This window comes from Cuculus canorus, chromosome 6, assembly GCF_017976375.1.
Source record: "Cuculus canorus isolate bCucCan1 chromosome 6, bCucCan1.pri, whole genome shotgun sequence".
NCBI lineage: Eukaryota > Metazoa > Chordata > Aves > Cuculiformes > Cuculidae > Cuculus > Cuculus canorus.
The window spans coordinates 10412912-10440826 of NC_071406.1; the positions used below are offsets into that span (position 1 = coordinate 10412912).

At 40.8% G+C, this 27915-nt stretch overlaps 1 protein-coding gene across 4 annotated transcripts; it reads left to right on the top strand.

The window, feature by feature from the left end:
• Positions 1–27671, top strand: CFAP221 (cilia and flagella associated protein 221). 4 transcript variants are annotated; one of them, XM_054070704.1, is made up of 24 exons: positions 1–192; positions 4926–5110; positions 5562–5662; positions 6667–6753; positions 6860–6955; positions 7763–7863; positions 10190–10293; positions 12377–12536; positions 13063–13180; positions 13257–13368; positions 13590–13698; positions 14284–14371; positions 16072–16161; positions 17530–17625; positions 19079–19169; positions 20434–20561; positions 21003–21083; positions 22087–22194; positions 22338–22514; positions 23953–24111; positions 24544–24638; positions 25187–25276; positions 25475–25594; positions 26942–27671. In XM_054070704.1, exons 2-24 carry the CDS (start codon positions 4972–4974, stop codon positions 27051–27053), a joined length of 2562 nt encoding a protein of 853 aa, XP_053926679.1. In that variant the 5' UTR covers positions 1–192; positions 4926–4971; the 3' UTR covers positions 27054–27671. The 4 variants fall into 4 exon arrangements, with proteins under 4 accessions (XP_053926679.1, XP_053926680.1, XP_053926681.1 ...); XM_054070705.1 differs by having other exon boundaries at positions 13272–13368; XM_054070706.1 differs by lacking the exon at positions 22338–22514.
• Positions 27672–27915: the final 244 nt, after the last annotated feature.

The following is a 27915-nucleotide window of genomic DNA, read 5'->3' on the forward strand; positions in this document are numbered from 1 at the left end:
GGGAAGGAAGCGTACTAGGGGAAAAAAATAAGTGTATTTTTTTCTTCTTTTCGCAGTCAGCCCCCACTGAACCGCAGCGATGTCCCCGCACCGCCCCTGCGGGAATGCTCCCCCCCCTCCGAGTCGCGAGTGGTGCCGCCCGGTCAGGCCGCCGCGTTGCCCGGCAACCGGCACAGCCGCCGCGGCGTTGAGGTGAGGCCGGGCCGCACCACGGTGGGTGGGGGTGGGGGGGTCCGGTTGCAGCGCCCGCAGCCGCGGCGAGGGGAGCAGCGGGGTCAGCGGGGAGGGGGAGAGCGGTGGCGGGGGCGGGGGGGAAGCGGGGGGGAGCTTTGTCGGTGGGGTTAGAGACGTAGAATCGTAGCATGCCGGGTTGGAAGGGTCCTCAGGGGTCATAGAATGGGTTGCGCTGGAAGAGATCTCAAAGCCTATCCAGCTCCACCCTTGCCATGGGGAGGACACCTCCCACTGGATCAGGTTGATAGAGCCCCATCCAGCCTGGGCTTAGACACCTCCAGGGATGGGGCAGCCACAGCTTCTCTGGGCAACCTGTGGCAGTGCCTCACCACCCTCATAGTGAAGAATTTCTTCCTGATGTCCAATCTAAATCTTCCCCGTTCCAATTTAAAGTAATTTCCCCATGTCCTATCGCTGCATGTCCTTGTAAAAAGCCCCTCCCCAGCTTTCTTGTGGCCCGTTCAGGTACTGGAAACTGCTCTAAGGTCTCCTCAGAGCCTTCTCTCCTCCAGGCTGAACAACCCCAGCTCTCTCAGCCTGTCCTCAGAGCAGAGGTGCTCCAGACCTCCGATCATCTTCACAGCCCTCCTCTGGACCCATTCCAACAGCTCCGTATCCTTCTTATGTCGTGGATTCCAGAACTGGATACAGTACTCCAGGAGCCTTAGAAGTGTCCAGTGTAGAGTAATCTACCACTTCCCTGAGGAAATTATTCCAGTGTTTAACTGTTCTCAGGCTGAAAAATTTTCTTCTGGAATCCAATGGGAATATCCCTGGGAGCAATTTACACCCATTACCCCTTGTCTTTTCCATGTGACTTCTTGTAAAAAGGGAGTCTTCATCCTCTTCGTAGACACCCTTTATGTACTGGTACATGGTAACAAGGTCTCCCCTAAGCCTTCTCTTCTCCAGGCTGAACAAACCAAGTTCTCTCAGCCTTACTTTGTGTGGTAGATTTCCCAGTCCTCTGATCATCTTAGTGGCCCTTCTCTGGACCCTGTTCAGCCTGTCCACATCTTTTTTTGTATAGTGAGGATCAAAACTGAACACAGTGCTCCAGGTGTGGCCTGACAAGCACTGAGTAGAATAGGGATTACATTAATTAACACAGAGTGGACCTGAAAAGCACAACTTCCGTTGCTCCTAGAGCACGTCAATGCTGTTGCAGATCTCATGCAGTACGTAATGGCATAGTACTGCATCCCTTTCTGGTGATGAGGTGTGCTAGGAGCACTGTGAGGCACCAAGGGATCAGAAATCCCACATGCAGCCAGAACAAAGGTGATACCCTGGCCTGAGGGGATTTGGAGTGAGGTTTGCCATTGCCTCCAATGGAAGCAGGATTTTACAGCCCCAGACTTCTCCTGTTTGTGGCTTTGCACAAAGAAAAAGTTGTGTTAAAGATAGACACAGGTATCCTGTAAAGCTTAAGAAGACCAGTCTATCAGTTGGAGATTCCAGGACCTTGGCATGTAAACATTAGTCCTGTGTTAGCCCTTTGAGGAACACTGCAGTGGTGAGTGATAGTGATAGCATCACTTTAAATTGATGGTAAGATTACACAAGGAATCTTTTGCTAATATAAACCTGTCTACAGCTTTTCTAACTTGCATTCCTGATGGGCAATGCTGACCAAGAGAAGGAGGATAGCAGTTGTGTAAATTGAAGTTGAACAGCACAAGTAGAAAGAATGTAAGCCCTACGTTTAGCATTTCTTAAGCATGTTTTTGTCCAAGTCGGGTGGTCTCACTACCTCAGGAGAAATTCACTGTTGTGCACAATAACACAGTCCTTACAGATTTTCTGTGGCAGGTAGAATATATGTGCTTGGAGCCACGAAATGGAAAATATTATTGTGGCCAGGGTACTGGTAGTACATTAGTTTAAACTACTTACTTATTTATTATTTAATAATGCACAAGACCATAAATCAAAGCAGCACTTTATGCGCTAGAAGCACCTCTCAGCTTCTGCCTAAAAGACCTAAAACAGACTAGAAAACCAGACAAATACCAGAGATGGGACCATAAAACATAATGGGGGAGGTGGACCTTTTCAGTCCTCAAAAATGCTGATCCACATACACTGGGTATCACTCCTCTCTGCCCTTATTCCCTCAAACTTTTATTGATCAGTGTTAATCTCTGTTTGATCTGGATCAGTGGGTCTAGATCAATTGTATGAGGTTTAACAAGACCAAGTGCCAAGTCCTGCACTTGGGCCACAACAACCCCATGCGAGGAGCTTGTAGCAAGGTGGACATTGATCTCTTCTCCCAAGTAACAAGTGATAGGATGAGAAGAAACGTCCTCAAGTTGCATCAAGGGAGGTTTAGATTGGATATTAGGAAACATTTCTTTACTGAAAGAGTGGTGAAACATTGGAACAGGCTGCCCAGGGAAGTGATGGAGTCTCCTTTCTTGGAGATGTTAAAAAAATGTGTAGATACGGCACTTTGTGACATGGTTGAGTAGGCATGGTGGTGCAGGGATGACAGGTGGATTTGATGATCTTAGGGGTCTTTTCTGGCCTTAATGATTCTATGATTCTCATTTTAGGTTGGTGCCCTTTAAGGTCATACAAGCCAGTATGAGTGTTAAAACAACAAAACAAACACAATACCACTCCTGGTACTAAGAATTCAACTTCACAACTATTGAATTTTAAACTGTTGCCATAGTGTGGATCATACAACCAAACTCTAGGCATCTAATCAGCCTTTGTGCTGGTGCTCCAGGAGCAGAAAGGTGCCTTGTGACCAGACCCTGCTAGGAAGGGTGTATATTGTCTGGCACTGAGTCAGTTCAAGTGTGCACGGATCTTAATGTGGCACCATCCTAAGCTAATGTGTGCCCATTTTCCCATTAAAAAAGATCAAATACTAAATGAGGTGTTTTCATCTCCCTTCTTGAAGGCTGAAAAATCTAATATGGCTTTTGAACTTGGTACTTTTTCCCAAAGTATCTTGTCTTTTTCTCCATGCAGTTGTCTGATTCGTAGGAGAGCCAAGGGCTACGTGCTATATTTATGAAGATAATTTCTTGTAGGTGGCTTCTGTCTGGTTTGCTTATTGTGTAATATTTGCACTTGTCATTAGAGAAGTTTATGTTCTGATAACTGTGCTTACTTAACACAGGACCTATAATACCCGTGGTCTTCTATGTTTCCAGACATCTTCACTAAACAAATAACCCAGATGATGCGATCCAAACAAAAGATTCAAATGCCAGTTTTCTTACCCCTCACATTAATATTTAAAAATTAAAAATAAATATGTAAGTTAACAATTCAAACATTCAAGAGAGATTAGAAGAACATCTCTGCAGAAATCAGTCTGGATAGTGGTGAAACACTGGCTGGATGGACAGTCCCGAAGAGTGGCGGTGCATGGAGTCAAATCCAGTTGGCAGCCGGTCACAAGTGGTGTTCCCCAGGGCTTAGTGTGATCTAGATGACGGAATCAAGTGATCCCTCAATCAGTTTGCAGATGACACCAAGTTGTGTGGGAGTGTTGATCTCAAAGACAGGAAAGCTCTGCAAAGGGATCTGAAGAGGGTGGATCCATGGGCTGACATCAATTGTGTGAGATTCAACAAGACCAAGTGCCAGCCAACCTGCTCTTTGGTTACAACAGCCTGATGCAATGCTACAGGCTTGGCAATGAATGGCTGGAAAGCTGCCTGGCAGAGAAGGACCTGGGGGTGTTGGTCAATAGCAGGCTGAATGTGAGCCTGCAGCGGCCCAGGTGGGCAAGAATGTCAACAGTATCCTATCCTGACTTGTGTCAGAAATGGTGTGGCCAGCAGGAGTATGAAAGTGATCATAACCCTGCACTCAGAGCTGCTGAGGCCACACCTCAAATCTTGTGTTCAGTTTTGGGCCCCTTAGTACAAGAAGGATGCTGAGGTGCTGGAGCTTGTCCAGGGAAGGACAAGGGAGCTGGTGAAGTGTCTGGAACACAAGTGTCGTAAGGAGTGTCTGAGGGAACTTGGGTTGTTTAGTCTGGAGAAAAGGAGGCTGAGGGGAGGCCATATCACTCTCTACAATCAGCCAAAAGGATGTTGTAACAAGGCCGGTATTGGTCTCTTCTCCCAAGTAAGAAGTGATAGGACAAGAAGAAATGTCCTCAGGTTGCACTGAGAAGGTTTAAACTGGATATTAGGAAATATTACTGCACCATAAGGGTTGTCAAGCATTGGAACCAGCTTCCCAGGGAGGCGGTTGAGTCACCATCCCTGGAGGTATTTAAAAGACAGGTAGATGAGGTGCTCAGGGACATGGTTTAGTGGTGAACTTGGCAATGTTGGGTTAGGGGTTGGATTTAATGATCTTAAAGGTCTTTTCCAACCTAAGTAATTCTGTGATTCTGTAGTTATAAGAAGAACTTTCTCTCCTTTTCTGTACAGGGGGGAAAGAAGGAAGAGAAAGATGTTTTACATGGTCCTGAAAGCCAAATGTCCCCAATAAGCTCTAGAACAGATGAACATGCCTAGACAGGGCATGTGGTGGGAGCAAGGTTTCCTGCAATCACTCTGTCCTTGTACTTAGCACACACAGAGAATAATCTGTTTTAGTAAAAAAAGAAGGTAACTCCCACACCTGAATGTTTTTAGGCAGTATTATGCAACAGATGTTACCAGTACAAGGGGAGATGTTTTGATCATCATTATGTTAATTTGATTCACCCCCAGGTACTGAGGAATTTTAGTACCATTCTGACTCCATTTCTTTCCTAACATGGACATGGTTCAATCAGCGTCCACAGAAGTCACGATCAATAATGAATCCTTCAAGAAAATACCCAGTGTCCTTCTGGACAGCCTAGTGGAGGAACCTAAAAAAAGCCATTATGTCCCTCATCACTTGCTGGAATCAAGTAAGTTTCTGTTCTCTCGCTGTTCCCGAACCTTGGAGCAATCCTAGCAGGCATGTCGTTTTTCTTTTTTATCCCTCACAACGCGAAGGCAAAACTTCGATCCTGTTGCTTAAATTGCATCTTCCTGTGAACCTAAATTTTAGGAGAGGTAGTCGGGGAAAAAATAGGGGCTGTACAGCTCCTGAGTGACTCTAAAGTTTTGGGGTGGTTTGTTGAAGCCATGGGGCCAAGAGATAAACTGATGATGGATCTGCTGGGGTAGTGGATGCTGTCTTAACCTTCCATTTAAAGAATCATGTCTGCTTAACAGGACAAATAATCTCTCTCTCATTTTTTTTCCTCTGTTATATGTTGGGTGCAACATAAATATACTTAATCAATGTAAGTAGCAAGTATTATGTGTGTTTCACCTGGTCTCCTTGTCTCTCTGTTTTATTATGTGTCTCTGTAGAGATTTATTCAGAACATCAGAGGAGCAAGGTTATACAGGCTGAGCCTGCTGTGTTACACTATGGAGGATATGAGATTGGAAAACATCACCAACAGACACTAGTAAGTCTCAGAGCAGCGATCCTCCGGGGGCTCGTAAGTGGACGACAGAAGCCAAGTAGACTGCTTGTGGTCTTGAGGCCTTTTGCTCTGTGGAGTGCTGTAAAAAGCAGCACTTAAAGCCAGTGGCCCTGTGGTACCAAAATAGACGAGTACCATGCTGTGTGCATCCCTGTCCTTTAGTCGCTATTTTACTTTCCTATTAGTGATATGTGACTTGCAAGTCATGACTGAAGGATTCATGCTTTAACTCCTTAAGAGACTGTTTTTAAAATGTACTTGGATCATCACTGTGTCTGCAAATATGTTCACTTTTGGGAAAACTTTGAAAGCACATCTGGCCTTCTGCCAAGAGCAATTTGATCTAAGGAAAGCAATTCTTGTCACAGGTTTGATTACCTTTCTTTGTGTATAGTTTGGGTATTTCCTTTTCTTCCCTCTGCTTTCCCTTTGTCTGCATTCTTTATTGATGTGGTGCTTTGAGGTGGAGGTTGGGTGATTATGGTGGACTAGGTCCTCCAGGTGTAATGTAAACAAGAATGTAATGTAAAGAAGATACAGGATGCTTTATGGGTTGAACTGTCACTAATCAAGGGTTTATTGCCTTGTGATTCAAAGCAAAACCATCGACTATTACATGATTCCTGTTGTGTCAGACCTCTGAAAGTTAAGTCCATAGGTTGTGTCATTTTTTATTCCTTTTGCACAACAGCAAAACAGGAACAGAATTTGATTCAACAGTAGCGTCTTCTTTAGCAAGACTGTTATTCCTAGGTAAGGAATTAATTGAGACTTGGTTCCAAAGAATAAAAATGCAAGTTTTACATAATTTTCTTTTAAACCCGGAACACATTCAGAATTATTTCTACTAAAGTAAAAATTATTCTTTCCTTGTTTCATACAGCTTCTTTGCTATAGATAGTCACACAAAAAGTACAGTTGGCCTTCTTAATTGACTTCTTGTACTACAAAGTGTTTTGTGGTTTTATTTTTCTTTTGTTCTACAGAAGCTGATAAATATTTCTGGTGATGTAGCAAACCTTCACATAATACCACCCCAGACAAAATATTTTCAGATCAAATACAACAAAACAGTAAGTGTCAGAAAGCCTTCACACTGCTCTTTGCATGCACCGCTGATTTTTGTGTCATATAAGCAGCTTTCACACACATTCTATCTTACTTTGAATCATTTTCTAGCACCGGCTTGTCCCTGGCTTATCATATACGGTTAGTGTCGATTTCTGTCCTGATGAGTGGCGATATTACTATGACTGCGTTCGAATTCACTGCCAGGTGAGGATGTATTATAAAATATATTTACAGTTACAATGGAATGAAAAATAGATTAGGACATGATGATAATGAGAAAGTAAATCACAGAATCACAGAGTGGCTAAAGTTGGAGGGAATCTATGGAGGTCATCTGGACCAATCTGGCTGCTCAAGCACGGCTGCCTAGAGCCAGTTGCACAGGACCATATCCAGACAGCTTTGAAAGAACCTAAAAGAGCACCCAAGAGGTGCTGAGTTGCCTCAGCTCTTGGACAAACGAAAGCACAGGGCTCAAAAACCTGTATACTCTTTACCAGGTAATATTGGTTTCTGAAAAAGCCTTGAAAGTTTTCCACGTAAGACTTTTCTTTTCCTTGAATTTAATGACACTGTACACGTAAAGCCCAGTATATGAACAGCATGCCTTGCTGTGATAAGAAAGTGAAATGCTAATTGTAAAGGTACAGTTAATCTCCTAGAGCCACATGGCTTTATTCCCAGGAAGTCTGGATTGGAGCATTTAAAATTAAACATCTCAGAGCTGTGGGTAGAATATCTTCCTTTTTCTGTTATTCATTGCCAGTAGATCAGTCTTTGTGCCACACTGGTGTAATGTCATAGCTGAGCAGGCTGGGAAGAGCTCTAGATAGCTGCTGAAAGTATGGAAAGACATGTGGATACTGAAAGCACGTAGACTATCAATATCTTAAGGGGCGACACAGTGATGGTCTTGGTTTTATGCCCACTTACTGGCCTGCTACTACAGAAGCTTCTTTCCATAACATTTATTCATTGTAAGAGAGAAATATTTACCCGCTTTTTCTGCAGGGAGAAGATACATTAGTTGTACCTTTACATGCTTACCCTGCTGTGAATGTTGTGGAATTTCCATCATTTATAAATCTGCCCGATGTACCAGTTGGTAAGAGGTGAGATAAGAACAGACATTTGTCCACTTTTTGTGAGACGTGCATAAAATCTGAAATATCTCATTTTCCTCTATTTGTGCAACTTCACGTCTTAGAAGCTTTAAAGAAGTGAGATATCATCTGGACTGCAAATTAATTCCATGTATGAACCGTTTAAAGCACACATTCACAGGAAAGTAAATGTTGTGCATACTAAACATATACCTAGATGGAACTGAGGTTTCAGTTAGTCTATATTGGTGCTGACTCACTTCATTCATTGTATGGTGAAGCAATATGTCTGCTGTTCATAGTCCTAAGTGAATGGATTTTCCCTTCAAGATGAATAGTCCTGGAAATGAAGCTATGAAGTGGTAAAGATAAGCGTTAGCAAATAGTTAACATCAGTCTAGAGATGGATCAGTCACTACATTTGCTTCTTTTTTCTTCATTTAAAGTGAGCTTTTGATTTGGAGCTCTAAATGGCATAGGCTTCATCTTTACTTTGTCTGTTGCATAGGTATAATGCTGGCTGTTCTTATGAAGTAATCAGTGGTAACTGTTAGCAGGAACTGGGAAGGGGAAAACAAGATGGGAGATTGTGTTGATTAGGGTCTAGTTCTGTAGTATATGGACTATTAGTTGTAATTATAGTGATTTGTGTTACTGTAAAAATCTGAGTGAATTCTAGGAACTGAAGGTCTTGGCAGCTGCATTTTGTCTTAGCCTATGAGTTGGAAGTAACTAACTCATGAATTTTACTGAAATACAGAAATATGAATAGGCAAGGCACATACAAGGAAAAGGCAAAATTCTGCAGTAAAAAAGAGGCCAGCTTTGTAGAATGAACATTTGTGTCTTAATCCACCTTCATGTGTTAAACTCTAGTGAATCTGTCAGAAGTTATGTTACAACTTTCTCACAGGACTGAGTATAACTCTTGATTTCCTCCAGACATGATGTGTTTCTGTTTATTTGCTCCATTTTTATAACAAGTGATAAAGTGTACACAATTGTCAAAGTCTCAGAATACAGAGAAGAGATTAGATAGAGTACAAAAAACAATTTTAAATAATGGGAAAGTTTTTCACCACAACAGGGATGCTTAGAGATGCCCCTGAGGGAATTTGGAAGAGTTCCTGAAGAGAAAACTGATGGCTTCAGACTATATTTTTTACCAGCATTTTTAATCACTAGGCTATTAAATACTTTCCTAAAAATGAAAGCTCTCTGAGGTGCTTGGTACTTTACAGAGCCAAAGGGACTATGGGCTCAGTCCATAACCCACTGAGGTCAATGGAAAAGCCGCCTTTTGCTTCCATAAGGTAGGATAAGACCTATGTTTTACCACCCAGCTTTCTCCTTAAGTGTGGAGAAAGTCCATCAGGCAACAGGCGGTAAAGTTTTCTTGTTTTTAAGGCCCTGTGGTTACTGTAGAAGCTGCACTATTCCATAAAACAAATTACTTCCCCAGTCTGCTGGTACATCTTCTTCATGAACAGGTCATATTAAGGCAGAGAGAAAAGGACTTTGCTATGATTGTTTATTTCCTTAGGCATTTCAAAATGTGCTTTCCAAAGGCACACTGTGTATAATGTGCATTCTTTGATAATCAGTGGGATAGGATTTCGGTCAAACAATTTACAAGAAACAGAAATAAGCTTGGGTAAGTTGGTGTTGATTTGTAGGATGATGGATGGTGGTACACCAATGCTTTTGTGTTTCAATTTGATACATGAACATAGCTGCATACAAAAGCAAGACAGCTTGAAAAGATGTATGCTAATACCCCTCACACAACATGAGACTTAAAGGTTTTTTATGAAAATCAGGCCATGATATCATTATTTCTATAGTCGTTAATGTCCAGTCATTCTGATGTGCTGGAGTTTTCAACAATTCTGAAAACTACACAGCCTTTTCTCATTGTCTTCCATGAGGAGGACCATGGGAGGAGGCTGATATGTGGTGCTGTACTTACTGTTCCTCCAGTCTGGATTTTTTGTGCTAGATATTGCAGTTCATAAGAATGTGAGGATACATGTAAGAAACTTCTAAAACACAGTTTTTATAAATTTTTCTGTAATCAGTTTCTGTATGGGTAGGAGGAAGTAAGTCAAGATGTAAAATAATCAGCATTCAAATGAAGATTTAGCTCTCATTTCTTCACTGAGCAGAAGATCTGAAATATTATTTTGGAACGATGCGAAATGACTGCTTTCATATTAATAAATAACCCATCCCTCTGAACACAGATAAATTCAGTGCATGTTGTGTATAATGTAATTTTCCAGCTTGTAATTGATGATTAACTGTAGTTTCATTAATTTCTGTCCTTTCTTTTCAGTAAGGAATATGTTATCCTGTTGCAGTGCAGCTGTCCGATAGATTTTGAATTCCACATTGATTTTATTCAGCCTCACAGAGCATTCACTGTCCAGCCAACATCTGGTAGATTTAATTTATTTAAAATTTTAAGCATTAAATCTGCATTTATTAAGTGTAGTTATTTGTGACAGTGTATTCAGTATTACGCAGAAAAAGCCTTTGCCTCAGACTGTTTGCAGGTAAGCACAGGCTGATAACTATTAGCCATATGCAGCCTCATGGCACATAGAGCTCTGTGACTGGTAGATTTCTTTTGTCAATGCCCAGCTGCAGACCTCTGGCAAAATATCGAGCATCCCAAACAATTCACCTGGCCTTTGTCTGCTCCTTTGGAAAGGAGAGGGGGAGGAAGCCCAGAATTCACCACTTTATCACACCTTTCCCCGCCGACTGTCTGGCTCCTGCCCCATTGAAGGAACAGGCATCTGTCTTTGTGGGATAAGTGTGCATGATGTTACTTGACTGGGAGCACAAAGGAAATAAAAGGTGACCTCTGCTGTATCAAACGTATCCCTGTTCCTGTTTTTCCTTAGTGGTCTGGAAGAATTTGATAGAATTGTGTCTGTTGGTTCAGGAGCTGGCACAGTGGTGGGCACAAAGCACAGCGCTGCAGATGGGGGGGCACCAGTGGAGGTCAGATGTAGTCTAGACCTCTGTGTGTGGGCTTTACAAGAGGCAGGGACTTTTGTCTGCTTTTGGCTCGGCTATTTTCATGCCTAATGCTGGAGAGGGCTCTATCTTAAGGCAGACCTAACTATTGACAGGTCGGCCGCTGTCATTGTGACATTTGCCAGGTGCCAGCAGAAGGATGTACGTGCCCAGGTAGTCTGATAAAATTGTGTGAATGAGTGAGACCTGACTGCAAAAGTCACTTGGAATTATTCCATGGAAATATATTAATATCTAAATAAAGAAATAAGAACCTTCATAAATCTGGAGCCTAGTGCCATTTGTCACACTGGAATTTAAACTTTAAATTTTTATGGCCCTTCAATAAAAGTACCTGTTGTTCCTCTGTGTACACTGTTATGAATTTGCCCTGTCTTGTCAGTTGGATTTTCATTCTTCAGAGGCAGTAGTTGGATTATATCAGATGTGTTGTTCCCAGAGGTGAACCATCCTGCTGCCTTGTTTTGTTCAGAATAATATTCTTTCTAACTGTGCTTAAAGAGGTTTTGATGTATCAGGAGAGGAAAGGAACAATATGACAATTGAGTAAAACTATGAAGAAGGTGTAAAATTAATCAAGAAGCTTTTGGGCTTTTGCACAGTCATAGACAAAGTGGCTGGAACTATTTCATGCTTTCTGAGTTCATTTCATTCCTAGTAGAGAGTGGAAAAAAAATACCCCAGAAAAAACATCAACCCAGTAAAAGTTGAGTCAGAAATTGTGGCAGCTATCAGAGGCGACTCTGAGTCACCAAGGGCCGTCTAAAAAGCACTAAGAAGTTCCAGCTCCTACTCAAGCCCTTATGCGCTGAGATCAGTAATGATGACATGCTATTAACAAATTACACACACAAAAGACCCCACTCTCAAGGAAGATAACTGGTGCTTAAAACTACAGAAAACCAGGCAGAGTTAAGAAATTAATATTACTGATGATTTTAATAAGCTTCTTGTTGCAGAAATGGCGAGGAGCATCAGTGTCTGTATCCTGGGATTGCACTGAATATTTGGGGATATAAAGGGTCTTAAATTGATTGAAAAAATAATAGGATAGGTAAATAAGGAAATAAGTTCAAGTACAGACAAGTACTGCATCAAACCCAGATGATTCCCCAAACCTTGAAGGGCACAGAGGACTATGTTTATAATATTTTGCTCGTGGAAGCAGGAAGTGCCAGAGACTTAAGACTGGCAGATGCAAGTGAAGAATTTCTACATATAAACAGTCAATTATTTCACATCAGTAGCAAGCATTATAGTCTTGCTCTTGACTCTCTTCTGTTGAAAAATATCTCCCATTATCTGGCAACCAGAAGTTCTTGAAAGGTACTTTGAGACCTGAAATATTTTCCATGCTTACTGTCACCTCTTCAAACATGAATGTCGTTTGAAAGAAATGTATGGCAGAATCAATTTCAGCATACTTAAGCAGGCTCACATTACATGAATTCTTATTATTTTTCTCCTCTATTAACAGGAATAATTCCAGGCAACGGGAAAGTGGAAGTCACTGTGAAATATTCCCCAACTGAGTATGGAACAGCACGAATGACAATGCAGTTACGGATTTTACAGTTTCACTCAAAACCCTACATGTGTGTGTTCACTGGAACATCAACACCACGTCTGGGTCTCATGTACGTACGTCCAACTGATCTTTGAGCGTTTTTATTTGCTTCTATAGAAGTACTGTTGTATTTCATGCCATTTTGCTGTAATCATTTTGAGCATTTGCATCTGTGGAGACTTAAAATGCATTAATGTCATTCAAGTGTTAATACATGTACCTGCTCTCTTTCATCATTTGCTCAGAATGCTCTTAATCTGTATGAAGCGAAACCATATCAAAGTAAAAATAAGAACTTACACATCCTTAAAGAATTATTGAACATCCTGACTTTCTATCATGCCTGCTTTATGTTACTGTTGTTGCCGAGGCACTGCACGATACAGGATGTTTTGAGCAATAAGGTCTTTTGGGCTGTACCTGATTTTTCATGAGCTGTGAAGCTGACAAGATTAGAAAGTTTGGTTCCAGTTGTAATTTGGGAGAGAAATTTCCGGTCTCCTTGCATATCTAAAGGGGATGTAAATGCATGTACTAGACTCGTGTGCCACTTACAGAGTACTTACAAGAGCAATATCTGTCCTCCTGACACCTAGAAAAGAACATTTTGACAAACAACGAAGTCATTCAGAGAAAAAAGCTGCAAGAAAATCCATGGTGTGGCGAAGAGACCCGTTCATCCAACCACGACTGAGGCCTATTCAGAAAGTAAAGGTGTGAAGAGATAATAATCACTTTCTGGGCTGAAAATTTTTGTTTCTATTTCTTCCTATTAATTTATATCTCATAGGAAATTGAATACCAGAACCTCAGATTCCCCACAGACTTGTCAAATCCGTATGCTGTAGCCACTGTTTTGAACCAGGAACCAGGCAAATTGAAGATGAAGGACTTGAAAAAAGGTAATGTAATTGAGCAGGATAAACTTGGTCTTAGCATTATTTGTAGATTTCTGATGAGGAACTCGGCTTCAGAATTGCTGAGTTGATGTGACTATAGTTTCTGTAAGAAATCTCACCTTAGCTTTGTGTATTAATAAGTTCAGTTATTATAGCGGGTGGATTTCCCAATTAAAAATTCAATCTATTTGGAGGTGTGATGTGGCTTTCTGATATTCCTGCAGCCCTTTGCCCAGGCAGTGAAGAGATAAAAACAAGACAGATGAAGGAAGCCATATTTCAACTAAAAGTTAAACAAAATATTCAGGAAGAGGAAGCAAATCATCTGAAGTGGTAAGTGTCAGTTATCCACATTAACAGCTCTGGGGTTTGCTTAGCTAAGGCCTCTGTGAATGATGTATGCAATGTCCATTAGTGCATAACACTGCCATTGCATGTCCTGATAGGTTTGCTTTACAGCTGAGTTAATGTAGTTTTACTTTTATTTTTCTCTCTTCTCCCTGAGCGCAGTCTCAATACTCAGCCATGGAAGTACCCAATGAGATCTTTGGTTGTCTTATGTTTGCATTCAGAAAGAAACCTGCTGAAAACTTTGTTCACCTAACTTTGTTCTCAGGCATCTCATCTTGTGCCCTTAAGGGTAAAGGAAGCTTTTTGTTATGGTTGTCTGTAAATCAGAGCTAAAATATATAACAGAGTGGACAGAATGGCATGTGAATATCAAATAGAATAAAGCAAAACACATAGTCATGTGTGTAAGGACAGCATGGCTTCATTTGCAATCCACAGATCTGCTCTTATTCTGAATGTTATGGACCACTAGGTACCTTAGGAAGAGAAAAATAAGTCTGTTAGCCTTTAAGTAAAGCAAACTGTATATTAAGTAAAGCATTTTTCTTGCCTCCACTGTAAATGCAGGCAAATTCATAAAGGAAAAGATCCAATTTCCGTGGAATGTAAAAAAGAGATTATTGAACACCGACAAAGAGAAGAAGAGCAATACAAGGTTAGTCTTTACTGTTTTTTCTATAGATTTAAAAACAAATTTATACTTTCAGATTATGCAGCGCATAGTGAATTATATTGAGCTCTCTACATCTTCAGGTTTTCTTCATACATCAACACAAACCTGTACAAGTTGTACTTCTTACTGCAGTTGTGTCTCTGTTATTCCTGTACCATTTCTGAGGTCATTTTATCTTGGAGATACACAGAGAAAAGGATAAGTTATTAATGGAAATGTAACTAGATATTTGCCCAGACTAGCAAATTTGCTCCCAGCCACATCACAGTGCAATATTGCAGCATAATCCTGTCAGTGTTATGGCTGCATCCAGCCTTCTGTTTATATCATACCTCTCTGAAGAGCTGATGTCCTGAGTGGCTCACAGTCTGAGAGCTAAACCCAGATGGAACTCTCATGCAGAGCCAAGGGGAGATCATCAGTTTGTTCTTCTACACCTTCACTCTCCCACTCTGTTTTTTTCCAGTCACCCCAGACTGCAGGTCATCTTCCATGGAGGTGACTGCAGCAATACTTGGTGGCAGGAAATAGTTTTCCCCATGTGCACAGCCCTCCAGAAGTGAGACTTGCCCCTCTTATCCTGCCTGATGGATATTCAAATATTTTCTGACATCCCACTGACTTCCAAGGAGCTCTTTATGGGAATAAAATTATGTATAGATACGATAAAGGCTTAATTTACAGACTGAATTAGGCACTGTGAATGAATTCAAACATATTTAATGTTAACAAAGGACAAAGTGAGTAAAAAGAGGATGCAAACTGTGAAACTGTTGTTATCACTGAATTATATATATATATATATATATGTTAACTTTGTTTAGAAACATTTATTCCCTTATCTGTTGGTCTGTGGAGATCTGTGCTAGTTTCACAGTTGCCCCCATGACTTTCTGACAAAGGAATATTTTAGCTCATGCTGTCAATTTCTTCACTTTGATTGTCATTAGGCTGCACAGAGTATGTATTATCCCTCCATCATTTGCTCACATAGCCACTATGTCATACAGCCTGTGAGTGGCTGTCTTGGAGACCTTTGACTGGTTGGTCTTCTATGCTAACTGAAACCTCAGTCCATGAAAAACATGAGAATTTAACTCTGCAAAACAACCCCAAGGTCTTTGTTTAAGACATGATGGTATCCTGGTAATGAGACAATAGGTAAGTAGGACCAGGATGCAACAGGTGTAATGAAAAGAAGCACTCGTGTTCATCCAGCATTTCTGAACACTTTGAGAGGATCTCAGAGAAGTGAAGTGATTTCAGTACTAAACTGGTTTGCACATGAACAGACTAAAGAGCTGGCTCCATTGGAAACCATGACAGAACATGGGAAAGCTGCATGAAGTTTCTGTAAGTGGAATCTGTGAAGATCTGTTTGGGTGCTAAATTATGGTGTTGTTTCTGGTAACGTCTCTCTGGCTGATGGTGGCTGTGCAAAGCAAGCCATGTTTCCTCAGGGCAGAAATCTGATTGAAACTCAGCCCCCAGAAGACATTATTTTACTTTGTTTGACTTGCTCAAGGGTTGCAATAATCACTCCTTAGAAAGGAATGAAGTCAGAGTGTTGTTAAGCATGTCCAGGATGTTACACTGTAAATGAGTTCCACTAATTGTAAGGGAGGAAAGTGTTCACTGAATGTTTTATACTAATATGATTGTTCTTCCTGGTGACAAATTAGATCCAAAGAGGAGATCCTATCATAGAACAGGAGTTTCAAAGGAATGAACTAGAAGTTTCTTTCAGACGTGTTATCCGGCCTGTTGACCAGGTTTGTTTATATGTTATTATCACCTGCTATGTGTTGTTATCACCTACTAAGCTAACAAACATCATAGATATTTGGCACTGAATACTTCTCCTCCTAATATTTCTATTTCTGTGTGAATGTCTTACTTGCCTTTTTACTTTCAGTGCAGTAGGGCAAGCACTGTGCTACATGTACAACTCATCTTATGATGTTCTGATCTAATAAGAGAACAAGTTGAAATCTGTAGGCCTGTCCTCAGATTCATATTGCTTATTTCTGGAAGTTCTCTCAGGAGTAGCTTCTCATGCCTAAAGGTAAGGTTAAGCATATCACAAGATTTGCAATCTTTACCTACAGGGTAGATTGATAGGAACCTTTCTGGTACTTAGATTGTTTTGTCCATCTCTGTGGTGTGAGGTATTTCCTAAAATCCATTTCCTAGAACTACTGGAAGCTTTCTTTAATAGATATCCTCCTATAGGTAGAGATACTGAAGGAACTTTGAATATTAGCAACATAAACTGCCTCCTTCTTGAGGAACATAATAGCTATGGAAGCTATTATATGCTCTTAATGCCCGTTACAAAGGGCTGAAAGTTGTTTGGTGAGGCCTGGCATGAGGGTGTGTAGAGCTAGTGTCCTGAAGACCTTCCTAATCTAAATGTTGTTTGAGTAGCTTCCCTGCTACTGAGAGGTACTGCACTCTGGGGCCACTGGAGTCTCTTCCAGTGCTACATTCTTCTGTCGTATCAAATTAAAACTGAAGAAGAGATTAATGCATCAAGAAAGAGATTTACTTGTGTTCAAAGAGTATTCTGACAATTTAAGGCATTGATTATAGAAGCATCACCTCTGCCTCAAGTAAGACTGAAGCCAGAGATCACTAGATATGGAGAGGTTATTCTGGGAAACTACCACTCTGTTAGTAAGTTTCTTCTGTAGGTATGTGCTATCAGCCATTATTGGACACAAGATATCTGCTTTGCTGGGTCCTTGATTTGAGCCCTTAGAGCTATTTCAACTTCACATCTGTGCAAGTTGAAGTGTATGGTAGACACCTAGTCCTTCCTCTCCACCGATTGCCCATGTATTACGCTTAAGTCATAGTATGTGGTTGTCATTTGTGTGAATGCAGACCATGCTACGTTATCTCTGCATTCCCCACATTGCATCTGCAAATATGTGGTGATTACCTCCCATTAAGCCTTACAGCGGGGATTTCTGGTTAAATGCCAATACTGCGAATGTTTTGACTCGATTTCAGTGTTTAGAAATCACATGGATTCATGCCAAGGAGCGGCTTGGGATGGAGAATATTTCTCCCTTGTCTAGTTGTAAAAGGGGTGTCCTTTTTCTTTTCTGTTTCTTCTTTTAAAAAATACCACGCAGCATCCAAGCGTCCATCCCACGTTTGACTTGTTCTGTAATGACCCCTGGGACAACAGAAACAGGATGTTGAGGCAATTCCAACAAGCAGCATACAAGGTAATGTGAATAACAAGAATGCAGTGTGATTGCATGATGCTTTGAAAACAGGCCAAAAGAACATGCAAAATAGAATGTAAGGAGTCTTCATAGCTATCCAGGGATTTGATAGTTTAATAAATACCTCCCTACTTCACCAGAAAATAAAGAGTAAGTTTTGTATTCAGCTGGTGCTTCTGGTGGTGCTTAGTATTTCAGTCAATAGTAAACAAAACCAGACGAATTTAGTTTTTTTAAAAAGTAAGAAATACTTTTGCATAAAAAAGAGAAGATTTCAAAATGCATATAGAATACGTGGCCCCTAGACATCCATAAGCTAGAGTGAGTTCAGTGTAGAGCCACCAAGATGATCAAGGTCTGGAGCATTTACTCTGTGAGGAATCTCAGTGAAGAGACACAGCCTGGAGAGGGAAAGTGGAAGGAGAGCAGCACCTTCCAGCACCTCTGAGGAAGTTAGTGTTGATGGAGCCAGGATCTTTGCAATGGTGCGTGATGGGAACATGGGAAACAGTGGGCATAGATTCAAATAAGAGAGGTGTGGGCTGTTCATAATAAAAGAGTTTTTCAGCACGAGAACAGTCAATCATTGGAGCAGGTTGCCCAGAGAGGTTGTACAGTCTACATCCTTGGATGTTTTCAAGTCCAGACTGGATAAAGCCCTGAGCAACCTGGTCTGACCTCATCACTGACCTTGCTTGGAGCAGGAAGTTGGGACCTCCTAAGATCCCTTCCAGCTTGGAAGCTAAAGATTAAATCAGTAAAATAATTCATCTCATTGAGTTTAAATATCATCTTGCATCTTCAGTGCTCATTTCCCAGCAAATCTAAATGCAGCAAGAAATACAGAGTTTTCCTGCTCTCCTAGGTTAAGTTTGGATATTCTTCTCCAATCTATTCTTTCCCACAACCCACAATATTAGGTTTGATATGCAGGTCCTGAAACAACATGCTCTTTCCTGTTTTGCACAAAAGATGTGGCTAAATGGGCTCTTCCAAAATTAAAATCTAGGACTTTTCTCTGTTGCCCTGTGATATTTGGCACCAGGCAAATTCCACAGTGCAGTTTACTACTTACTCTCCTCTTTCATACTCATATGGGCAGCTGATTGTTCACCCATTGTTAAATACGTATATGCCAGTAGACACAGCTGAAGTGAAGTGAAGACACAGTAGACACTAAGACCTAGCCAAAACGCATCTAATTAACTTTTAAGACTAAATGCAGATTTGAACTGTTTTAGTTGTGAAGTGTCACTGTGGAGTTGTGATCCATTCTACATGTCTTCTTCCCTATTTTCTCCCTCCTAAACAGAAAACTACGGCAAAAAAACCTGAAATAGAGATGTCTGAGTGAGCTGTGTAGAATAAATGCAGTTTTAATGGATGCATGTTTCTATGGCTGTAAATCTTAGAGTATTCAGCTTAATATTAAACTTTAGTATCATACTCTCAGATTGTGATGCAGATTCGGCTAAATCGTTTGCTGCTTCTGTTGCGTGGGCTAACCAGAGAAGCCAGGGGTCTGGAGAAAGGCTCTGTGTCTGGTAAGGAGTAGAAGAACAAGTTGATGTTTTGTCCATGAATTATGATAATTCAGGTTGTACTGCAGTGTGTCAAGTACATTGCATATATATTGACATGTAAACATAAAGAAGGAGCCCCTACAAAGGAGTCTTCAAACAAAAAAGAGAAGTGTGACAAGGTAGAAATAGCTGTAGTCAATATATGTCTATTTTTTCACACACATTATTTAGCAGATTTAAAAAATGTGATTAACTCTCCCTAGGGGTCTTGCAGGTTACGTACCTAATAACAGGAAATGTTCAGTGTCATGTTGGATGAGGCTTTGAGCAACTTGGCCTGGTGATAGATGTCCCTGCCCCTGGCAGAAAGGTTGGAACCAGATGATCTTTTAAAGGTCCCTTTCAACCCAGGCCATTCTGTGGTTCTGCCTATAGGCCTGAGGAACAAGGAAAGGGCACGTGGGACTGTATGAAAAACACGCGTGTGTAAACAGACCAGGTGGAGCCCACGAAGTTAGAGACATAGGATAAGAAGAGCTTATCACATGGGAGATGGAAGAGGGAAAGACACCGAAATGTGATCAAGGCAAGATATCTGAACTCAGTGAAGTGGGATGGCAGGAACCATGAGATACATTGCTAAGTATCCAGTACTGGTCTGAGTTCTCCTCCTTATCATTTCCCCTTACAAGTGCTTTCAAGAAATCACTTTATGGGGAAATGAAAGTGCTGGCCTTGAAAAGTCAGTTGTGCCTTGGATGGGAGTCACATTTGGGTATACTGGGGACAGAAGAGAATTTGTGTCTCTTATTTCCCACCCCCTCATACACACATTTGAGAACTGATGAAACACTTTTCCATATCGAACCTTTTCCTGCTTCTGCAAGTGGGCACTTTTAATTCCCAGTATGCAGGAGTTGCAGGGATGCTTCAAGTAGAAGGCATAATGGCATTTGCTGTAAGAGAGGACTTCTGGCTTGTCTCTGCCTTGCTGAGCAGAATGAGGTAGAGGTCCATGCTGGAATGAGGGGGCAGTAATGTCCTTTTAGCAAAAGGGAAATTAGATCTGTCTGCTAGTCAAAGTATTGTGCCTGCTCTTTTGTAGATGTGGCATTTAAAACCTTTAGGAAATATTACCTTACTTTTTATATTAAAATTACTAGATACATTCTGTCTTAGGAAGATGTTAGGAATGTATTTTGTGGCTTGATTCTGTTGTTGAAACAGATATATTGTATTAAGATACATTACAAAAATCTTAATATTTGCTTTCCATTTATGACAGAAAATAGGACTTTCAGCAAAACAGAGGAGAATGAAGAATATAAGGGCATTTCTGGCAGGATATCTGAAGATCGTTTATTGCCTTTTGAATTCCCCTTTTGCAGTTCCCATGAATTGCACCGTGATTTGGTAAGTATAGTCACTAAAATGATGGCCAACATCAAGATAGAATTTTACCTAAGACATTGGCCCCAGGCCTGATACTGCCTTTATTAAACTTTCACATTGTGAATGGGGTTCTGGGGTTCTGACAAGTTAATTCAGGACTTCAGATTTGCTAAGGATGCTGCTGAAAACAGTAAAAAAAATCTTCGCATTCTCTTAATTGCGTTCTAAAATTCTGAGTAATGCATTAATGAACAGTGTTAGTTAACATCCATAATTTTGCAGAAGAAAAGAAATAAAAAATAACTGAAATACCGAAGTCGAAGAAAGGACAGGAGAAATATCAAAGAAGATGTTTGCATAATTATTTCTGTATGCTTTCAAGTAGTTGTGCTGATGGATTGTTGCCAGTACAGAACAAAATGCCCATCATACAGCTAGATTTTTAATACTGTATTCTTACAGGCACCTGATGCTCTTGGCCTAGTTCCTATCGAATCTGTAGATGTGAAAGTCAGACACATTCTTCCTTTTTATGACTTGAAGGTGAGTCAGTACAGTTCCCTCAGCTGTATAAAGTTTCTCTCATTCACTAGTCCAGTTAGACACGTTTTCTGTCTGATTCAGTGGCCTCAGTGTGTGGCCCAGTAGAAATGTTGCCTTGATATGACTGTGTGATCAGCATTCTTTTATTAAAAACAAATCTCACCTGTTTCCACAACTAATAAGCTTATAATCTGCAATAGTCCCCTCTCTTCAGCGAGGAATGAATCACCTCAGCTGAAATTATTATATCTCAAACAACAAAATCCATCGAATGAGGGTTCTGCAAGCCCTGCATACCACACAGTTTTTTAAGAGTGACATTATTAAAGTGTCCTTCCTTTTTGAAAGTAATAGTGGTCTTCTGTTTATTTGGCATCCAGTTCTGCGTGCTTAGTTCCTTCACTCTGGAATATGACATGCAAACACTTATTGAGCTATGTGGTGTTTTTTCAACTTTGTAAGTATAGAAACATTTTTTTCTCCTGACTTCTAAACCCTTTTCTCTCCAATTATTGGACAGAAAAAAGGTCAAAATGCTGCACCCTATCAAAGTGAAAATATATCCTCAGGTTCAAGTCAATGCAGATTTTGGCTCAATGTTCACTTTTTTTTTTTTCTCCAAGTGCTGTAACAAGTCTAGAAGCTTTCTTGTAGTGTCTTTGCCCCTTATTACACATTGGTTCATTTATCAGTTATGTATATTACTTAACCTAGCTTTTCTTTACCCCATTAAGTTCAAAGAATTTGATCAAGAAACTGTTAAATTGATGACAGAAAAGCAAGAATGGAAATATTCCTTTATGCACTCCTTCAGCTTGTCCTGGTGAGGTATGGCTTCTCAAGGTTTTGGTCATATACCATGTTCCAGAATAGTGATCCAAGTATCTTTTACCTCAGAGATGAAAACTGCCTGTGACAAAGCTGGAATGTTCCATTCCGTCTGTGGGTTAATCAGAAGTGGGTTTTGTCATCTCCTGCAGCAAACTTTTTTCTTTGCGCTTAGGTTCCTCAGCATTTCAGCATTATGAAGTACAAGCCATTTTGTACGCACCATGCAGCCACAAGTTACAAACCTCGAAAACTTTCCCGACCACTGCGTCAGGGAGCCCAGGTAACAAATCATCTCAAATGCAAACTGTAATGAAGTCACTCCCAACCCTACATTCCTACAATTATTTGATGAATTTTATCTCTGCTTTTTATATCACAAGGCTTACGAAACTCTGAAAATCTTTGATGTCTGTGTTTTTCAAGGATGAGTTGATTCAAGTAATTGCTTCTCCTGTGGGGCAACTTAACCTGGCCTCCCAGAGGATGGATTTTCACAAAACATCCCCCGAAGAAGTAGCAGAAAGAGATATCAGCCTTTTAAAACTGGTTCCTCCCCAAGCTTTAGTCTACCCTACAGAGAGCAACCCACTTCGCATTTTTGTAAGTAGAAGTTGATTTCCAGAAAGAACCTAAGAAAGGATAGGAAAAGGTGTTTGTTTCATCAGAAGCCTAATGTGGAATTGGTGGGCAATTTTCTTCAGTAGATCGATGTATAAAACTATCCAAAGTGAGAGTAATCCTTCAAGGTGCAGGCCCTGGTAGGTAGGAGTCACAGAGCTCATCCCACTGAGAGTGGCACAATTTCACTTCAGGGTGGAATTTGGTCAGTTTAGGAGAGGGATAACAAGGCAAAGTTGCTAGTGATGGGAGAGAACTGGAGACCCTTCCAGTCTCACAGTCCACAAATGGTCACTGATCCCAGGATTCCCTGAAACACCATGAGGCCCTTCCTTTCTTCTCCATTTGTTTCATCCCTTGGATGTTAAAAGAAAAGCCATGGTCTTGGCATCTCGGTCCTTCTAAAACCTCCTCTCCCACAGGTAGGTATGACAGGTGCAGTCTTTTCTTATGTTCAGCTAGAGGATTGCAGTTCTGCCTGATGCGTAGATAAACTGAGAAAAGGAAAGTCAAACTCTTTGCTTACATTGTGTCCTGCTGCCTTAGAGTTTCCAATAGTTCTCGCAGCATCCCCAAACCACATTTCCAAATTACTAGGTACAGGCATTAAAAAAAAATTCACAAACACATTACTTAATTGTCACTTAAATTATGCTACTTGGAGCCAGCTACAGAAGGTGTTTCCCACACAGTGCAGCGCAGCCTGGAGGACCCTGAGGTGTCCCTGAGCCAGCAGACAGCTGTATAGCTCAGTGAAGTGCTGTGCATGGGTACAGGCAGCATCTCCAAGCCACCATGACCCTGAGCCTTGCCTGGGTGGCTCAGTCTTTCAGTATGTCTTAGTTGCAATGGCCCAGAGCCAAATAAACTCATCTGGTGGTCTTGGCGTGACATACACAACATAAACTTGTCCTCACTGCACGCAGCCAGGACTTCAGTGGACTTATTGATAAGATCCTCTGTGCATTTCTTTAATCCCCATGTCATGTCAGCTTAAGAGTCAGGCACAGTCTGATATCGCATGACCCAGGGCTAGGCTGCATTCAGAAACAGATGCTGGTGCAGTGAAATAGATGGCAAAATGCTCTCTAGCTTCCCCCACAGCACGGCCAGTTCCCATTCTTGGATTCCGAACTGTAAGAGAATCAGCAATGGATTTTGGAGTAAACAGGCAATAGCTTCTTCTCCCAAACACCTAAATTGCTGTTGAGCAGAGAGCGTGAATAAACCCATCAAATAATGGGTCTGTGGTGAGAGGAAGAGACAGCAAATGGAGGGTCACACTGAACGGAACAGTCACAATGAGACAAAGGTGTGAATCTGAGAGACTACACCAATTTTAAGGAGGGAATTTTCATCAGTTTAGCTCTTTACAGTGCTCAGAACGGTTTTTTAAAAATAATCTCTTCTTTGTTTTTAGAACCCCACTCCGGGATTAATTCCATTTTTACCTCCTTTGGCCTATTGTGAAACAAATATTGAATATCATCTTTGTCCTCATCCAAAATATACCTTTACCAAGGAATGCCCCAAAGGATCCAGTATTCCAGTCACACAGAAGAAATTTCTGCATCATGAGGTACAGCCTTTTGGGCTTATTGTATGAGTACCTGGCTTGGGTATGTTCTTGCAGAGCGTTTGCTCCAAGGAATCAAAAAGATGAAGAATTGTCCTGGACAGAAGACATTTTCAAAGATAAATTATGCAGACACCTAAGTAGTCAGTGTGTGGGTTAGAATAAACTTGTTCTTCCTAGGCTTTATCCATGATTTTTTTGATTCAGTTTTATGTTTTTTTATTTATCTCTGAGTATTTCCCTGCTCTTTCCTTCTTTTTGTTGTCTATTGTATTTTCATCACCTTGCAGTGGAGGAATCATCTTTTAAATATAGAGAACTGCAGCTCCCCAGATTCAGTTCTCAGCCAGGAAGTCAGATGCTCTGTCTTGCAAGTCCTTCTCTCCACTGCATTATGTGTTCTTGGTCTGATCACTGTAGCACTTGTCATTTCAGGAAGTGATCTGTGGAGTAATGGAATGGAGAAGATTCTTACCAGTGGTTTATTCCACTTTTTCTAACACTCCCACACGGACAAGTACACTATCTAGGTAAGAAAGAATTTGAATATCCAGTACCTCTACCCTGCTCCAGTTTCTGCTCTCTGTAACTACAGTGACCAGTAGCTAGTCCCACAAATAAAACTGGGCCTATGAGTGGAATGAATTGCTGCTCAGAAATCCAAAACCAGTGGGGAAAACCCCTACTGACCTTCTTGAAAGACTGGTTAAGTACAATATCATTAGAGGGAATACCTAGCCCTGAAAGGAGAGTTCCAATCTGGACTTTCAATAACATCTCTCCTGAATGCTTTTTCGTTCATTGCCAGAAGACCCTGGGAGGTACAAACTCTGTCTGTCCTACAGAAATATGAATAATATAACCTTTAACATATGGGCACCTGCACCCAGTGGCAGCGAGCATCTGTCAGGCTCACATTCCTGCATATCAGAGCAGTTTCCGGTATAGTCAGACTTCCCAACCATATTTAAAAGTACATCAGCTTCATTTTAACTACAACTACTGTGAAGCTTCAAAATATAAGCATTGAGTGCAGTTAATCACTGCCCATCTTAAACTGATGCTATTTCTATCACAGGGATCCATATAGTTTAGATATGCTTCCAAGAGATGTTCCACCAGTGCTGCATGACTTGCCTGAGAGAGACAGGGAGAACATAACTGATCAGTAAGTCCTCTATTTTGTATTCAGTGTGATTGTTTGTGTCTTAACCATGTGTATGGATGTCTCTAAATCTGTCCCAAGAAATCCTCAAAGACAAAAGCACAACATCCCTCTTGCATGAGACATACTTCTGTTTTTGTTGGCTGAAAAATACTTTTAAAAGTATAAAGCCCAATTGTTTTTCATCTTTCTAATTTTTAGTGAGACAGACGAAACTGAGTTCGAAATGCTTCTTACTCCAGAGATGGTGAGAGCTGAATTTCCACAGATTGGAGAGGCACTTTCAGAAGAAGGCAAAGAAAAACCAGCAAAAGAAGAAAGGTAGGTATAATTTGAAATTATGGGAGAAGAATGGAAAATAATCTGAAGACAAGCATCCCATTCAGAGTTACATGGAAAGTCACAATGAGGTGCTCTAGGGGCTCCATGATGAGTGGGAGGCAGATCTGGTACTTTGAGCAAATTTGCACTGCAAATGCAATCTCTGGATTGGATTTGGGAAAGCAGCTGTGAACATAGCACAGAGGCCTGGATGGCTCTGACTTCAGTTTTATCAATATGATCTAACACCGGAGGCAGTTTTCTTGCCTTTGAAGAGATACTCAATGTCCTTGGACCAGTGGCTTTTGCTTTTCAGTGACCCTTTTGGTCAACAATTGCTCCCTCTTTAGTCGTATTGTGACCTGGATGTCAGAATGTCCATAATAGCCTGAAACTTTCAGAGCTATCAAGATATTTGAATGTCTCATTTTCTTTAATTTTAGAGGGAAATTATTTGATTGACATTGAAATCCTGTGCAACTGCCAGCCATTAAACTTTAAAACAGTGCTGTGTATTATGAGCTCTCTGACAAAACGCTGATTGCTGTATTGTGATTACTACAGCTTTGATTGAAAAGAATTTGCTGTAAAAACACAGATGTTTTGGACTCAGTGCTGCTTTTTGCGTTTTATGACAATCTCTTTGTCAGAACATGTGGCTTCAGGATAGCTTATATAACTAAAGAGTGACCTTTTTCTCCGCAGAGATACAATGTTGGATGATGGTTTTCATGGATAAGTAGTTTTATAAACATAAGGTTCTTGTTTTTGAAGTTTTAGGTGTTTTCTTAAAAAATTAAGATACTTTTCTATATAAAACACCTCTGAGTATTGATATTTATTTGTTGAAAGCTTCCCTACTTTTTTGGCTCTGTAAAGAAGGGGAAAAAAAGAAAGCTAGGAAACAATAATGTCCCAATCCTTTATCCTGTCACTGGAAAGTTCTTTGTTGTTACTGAAGGGATGGTGTTTCACAAGATGACAGAGAACACATTGCTTCTGTACAGCACTTTCAGAATTTTATCCTTAGGCAAATCAATTTTTCATGCAGATGCTCCCATTCCGGCCATTACAGCATATGTTCCTTCACAAATAAAACATAAAACTCAGTCTAATGTATGTTTACCTATCAGATGGTTAGCTTTCCTAACAGCCCAAGGCAAGAGTGAGTGTTCTTTCGCAGTCTCACTCCTTTTTCAGTTCTGCTTAAGTAGTGGAATACCCTCTGTATTCATTATAAAAAAACAGAGAAATTATGTGCAAGTGTCTCTTCCTTTGCTTTGGTCAGTGCTCCTGAGTAGTTCCACTGGCTATTATTAATACAAATGACATTTAAACTTCTTGCAGAGACCCAGATGGACATTTTCAACTCCAAACCAGTGAGCTCAGAGAGAAGGTTCAAAAACGTGTGGAAGAAATTAAGCTGAAAGCCCTAAATAAAACCCTTATTCTGGGATAAGAAGAATTGTACAAAATCCATGCCTTGGCACTGCTTATCCCCTTAATCCATGAGGCCTTCTGTGTCCCAGCTACATGTACTTATGTTCAGTGAGGTCAGCGACTTCTTATGCAAAGAGAAGAGAATCACCGGTAGTGCCACGCCTGTCAAGGACTCTGTGACCCTTGCCTCGAGCACAGTAATTGCTCCAATGAGAATCCTCAGCCACGTACCTGCTCATTTTGTGCTGGAGTGAAGGGCCAGAAAAGCACAGTACTACCTATGTAAATAATTTGGTAATTAATTTACAGTCCACTATTTTCAAATAAAATTTGAAAAATCCTCATGACCAAATTCTTCTGATTTTGTTTTTTTCAGTTGTGACCTGTCCTTGACTTTTTGCAGGTAAATCACTAAATCTCAGACCTGACTGTAAACGACACACTTGAAATATTTAATGAAAGTGAAGACTTGAACATAGTTACTGTCCACAAAGAGAAAGTCCAAGCAGATCACATTGGCTGTTCAGGGGGTTAATTCAATGCACAGCTCTCTTGGCAAAAGAGTGGATTGAGTCGATGAGTTCCAGAGCTTTGTAAGAGATGTGTAATGCTGGGGGTGTATTCCCTAGGAAAGGAGATTTCGTGGCATATCACCTTTCAACTGAGATGTTTCCCCCTTTCTTTCGAGCAAGCTGGACATCAGGTAAATGTGGTTTTATCCATAGTGAGTTGATGGCTTGTTTTGAAGAGTGGTCAAAGCTGTTTGTGCTGAAAAGATCATATCTTCTATCCTAAAAAGCATGGGGAATGTGGCAATACTTACCACATTCCCAGGACCCACACTTCTTTACAGACATACTTAAAACCCCTAGGAAAAGAAT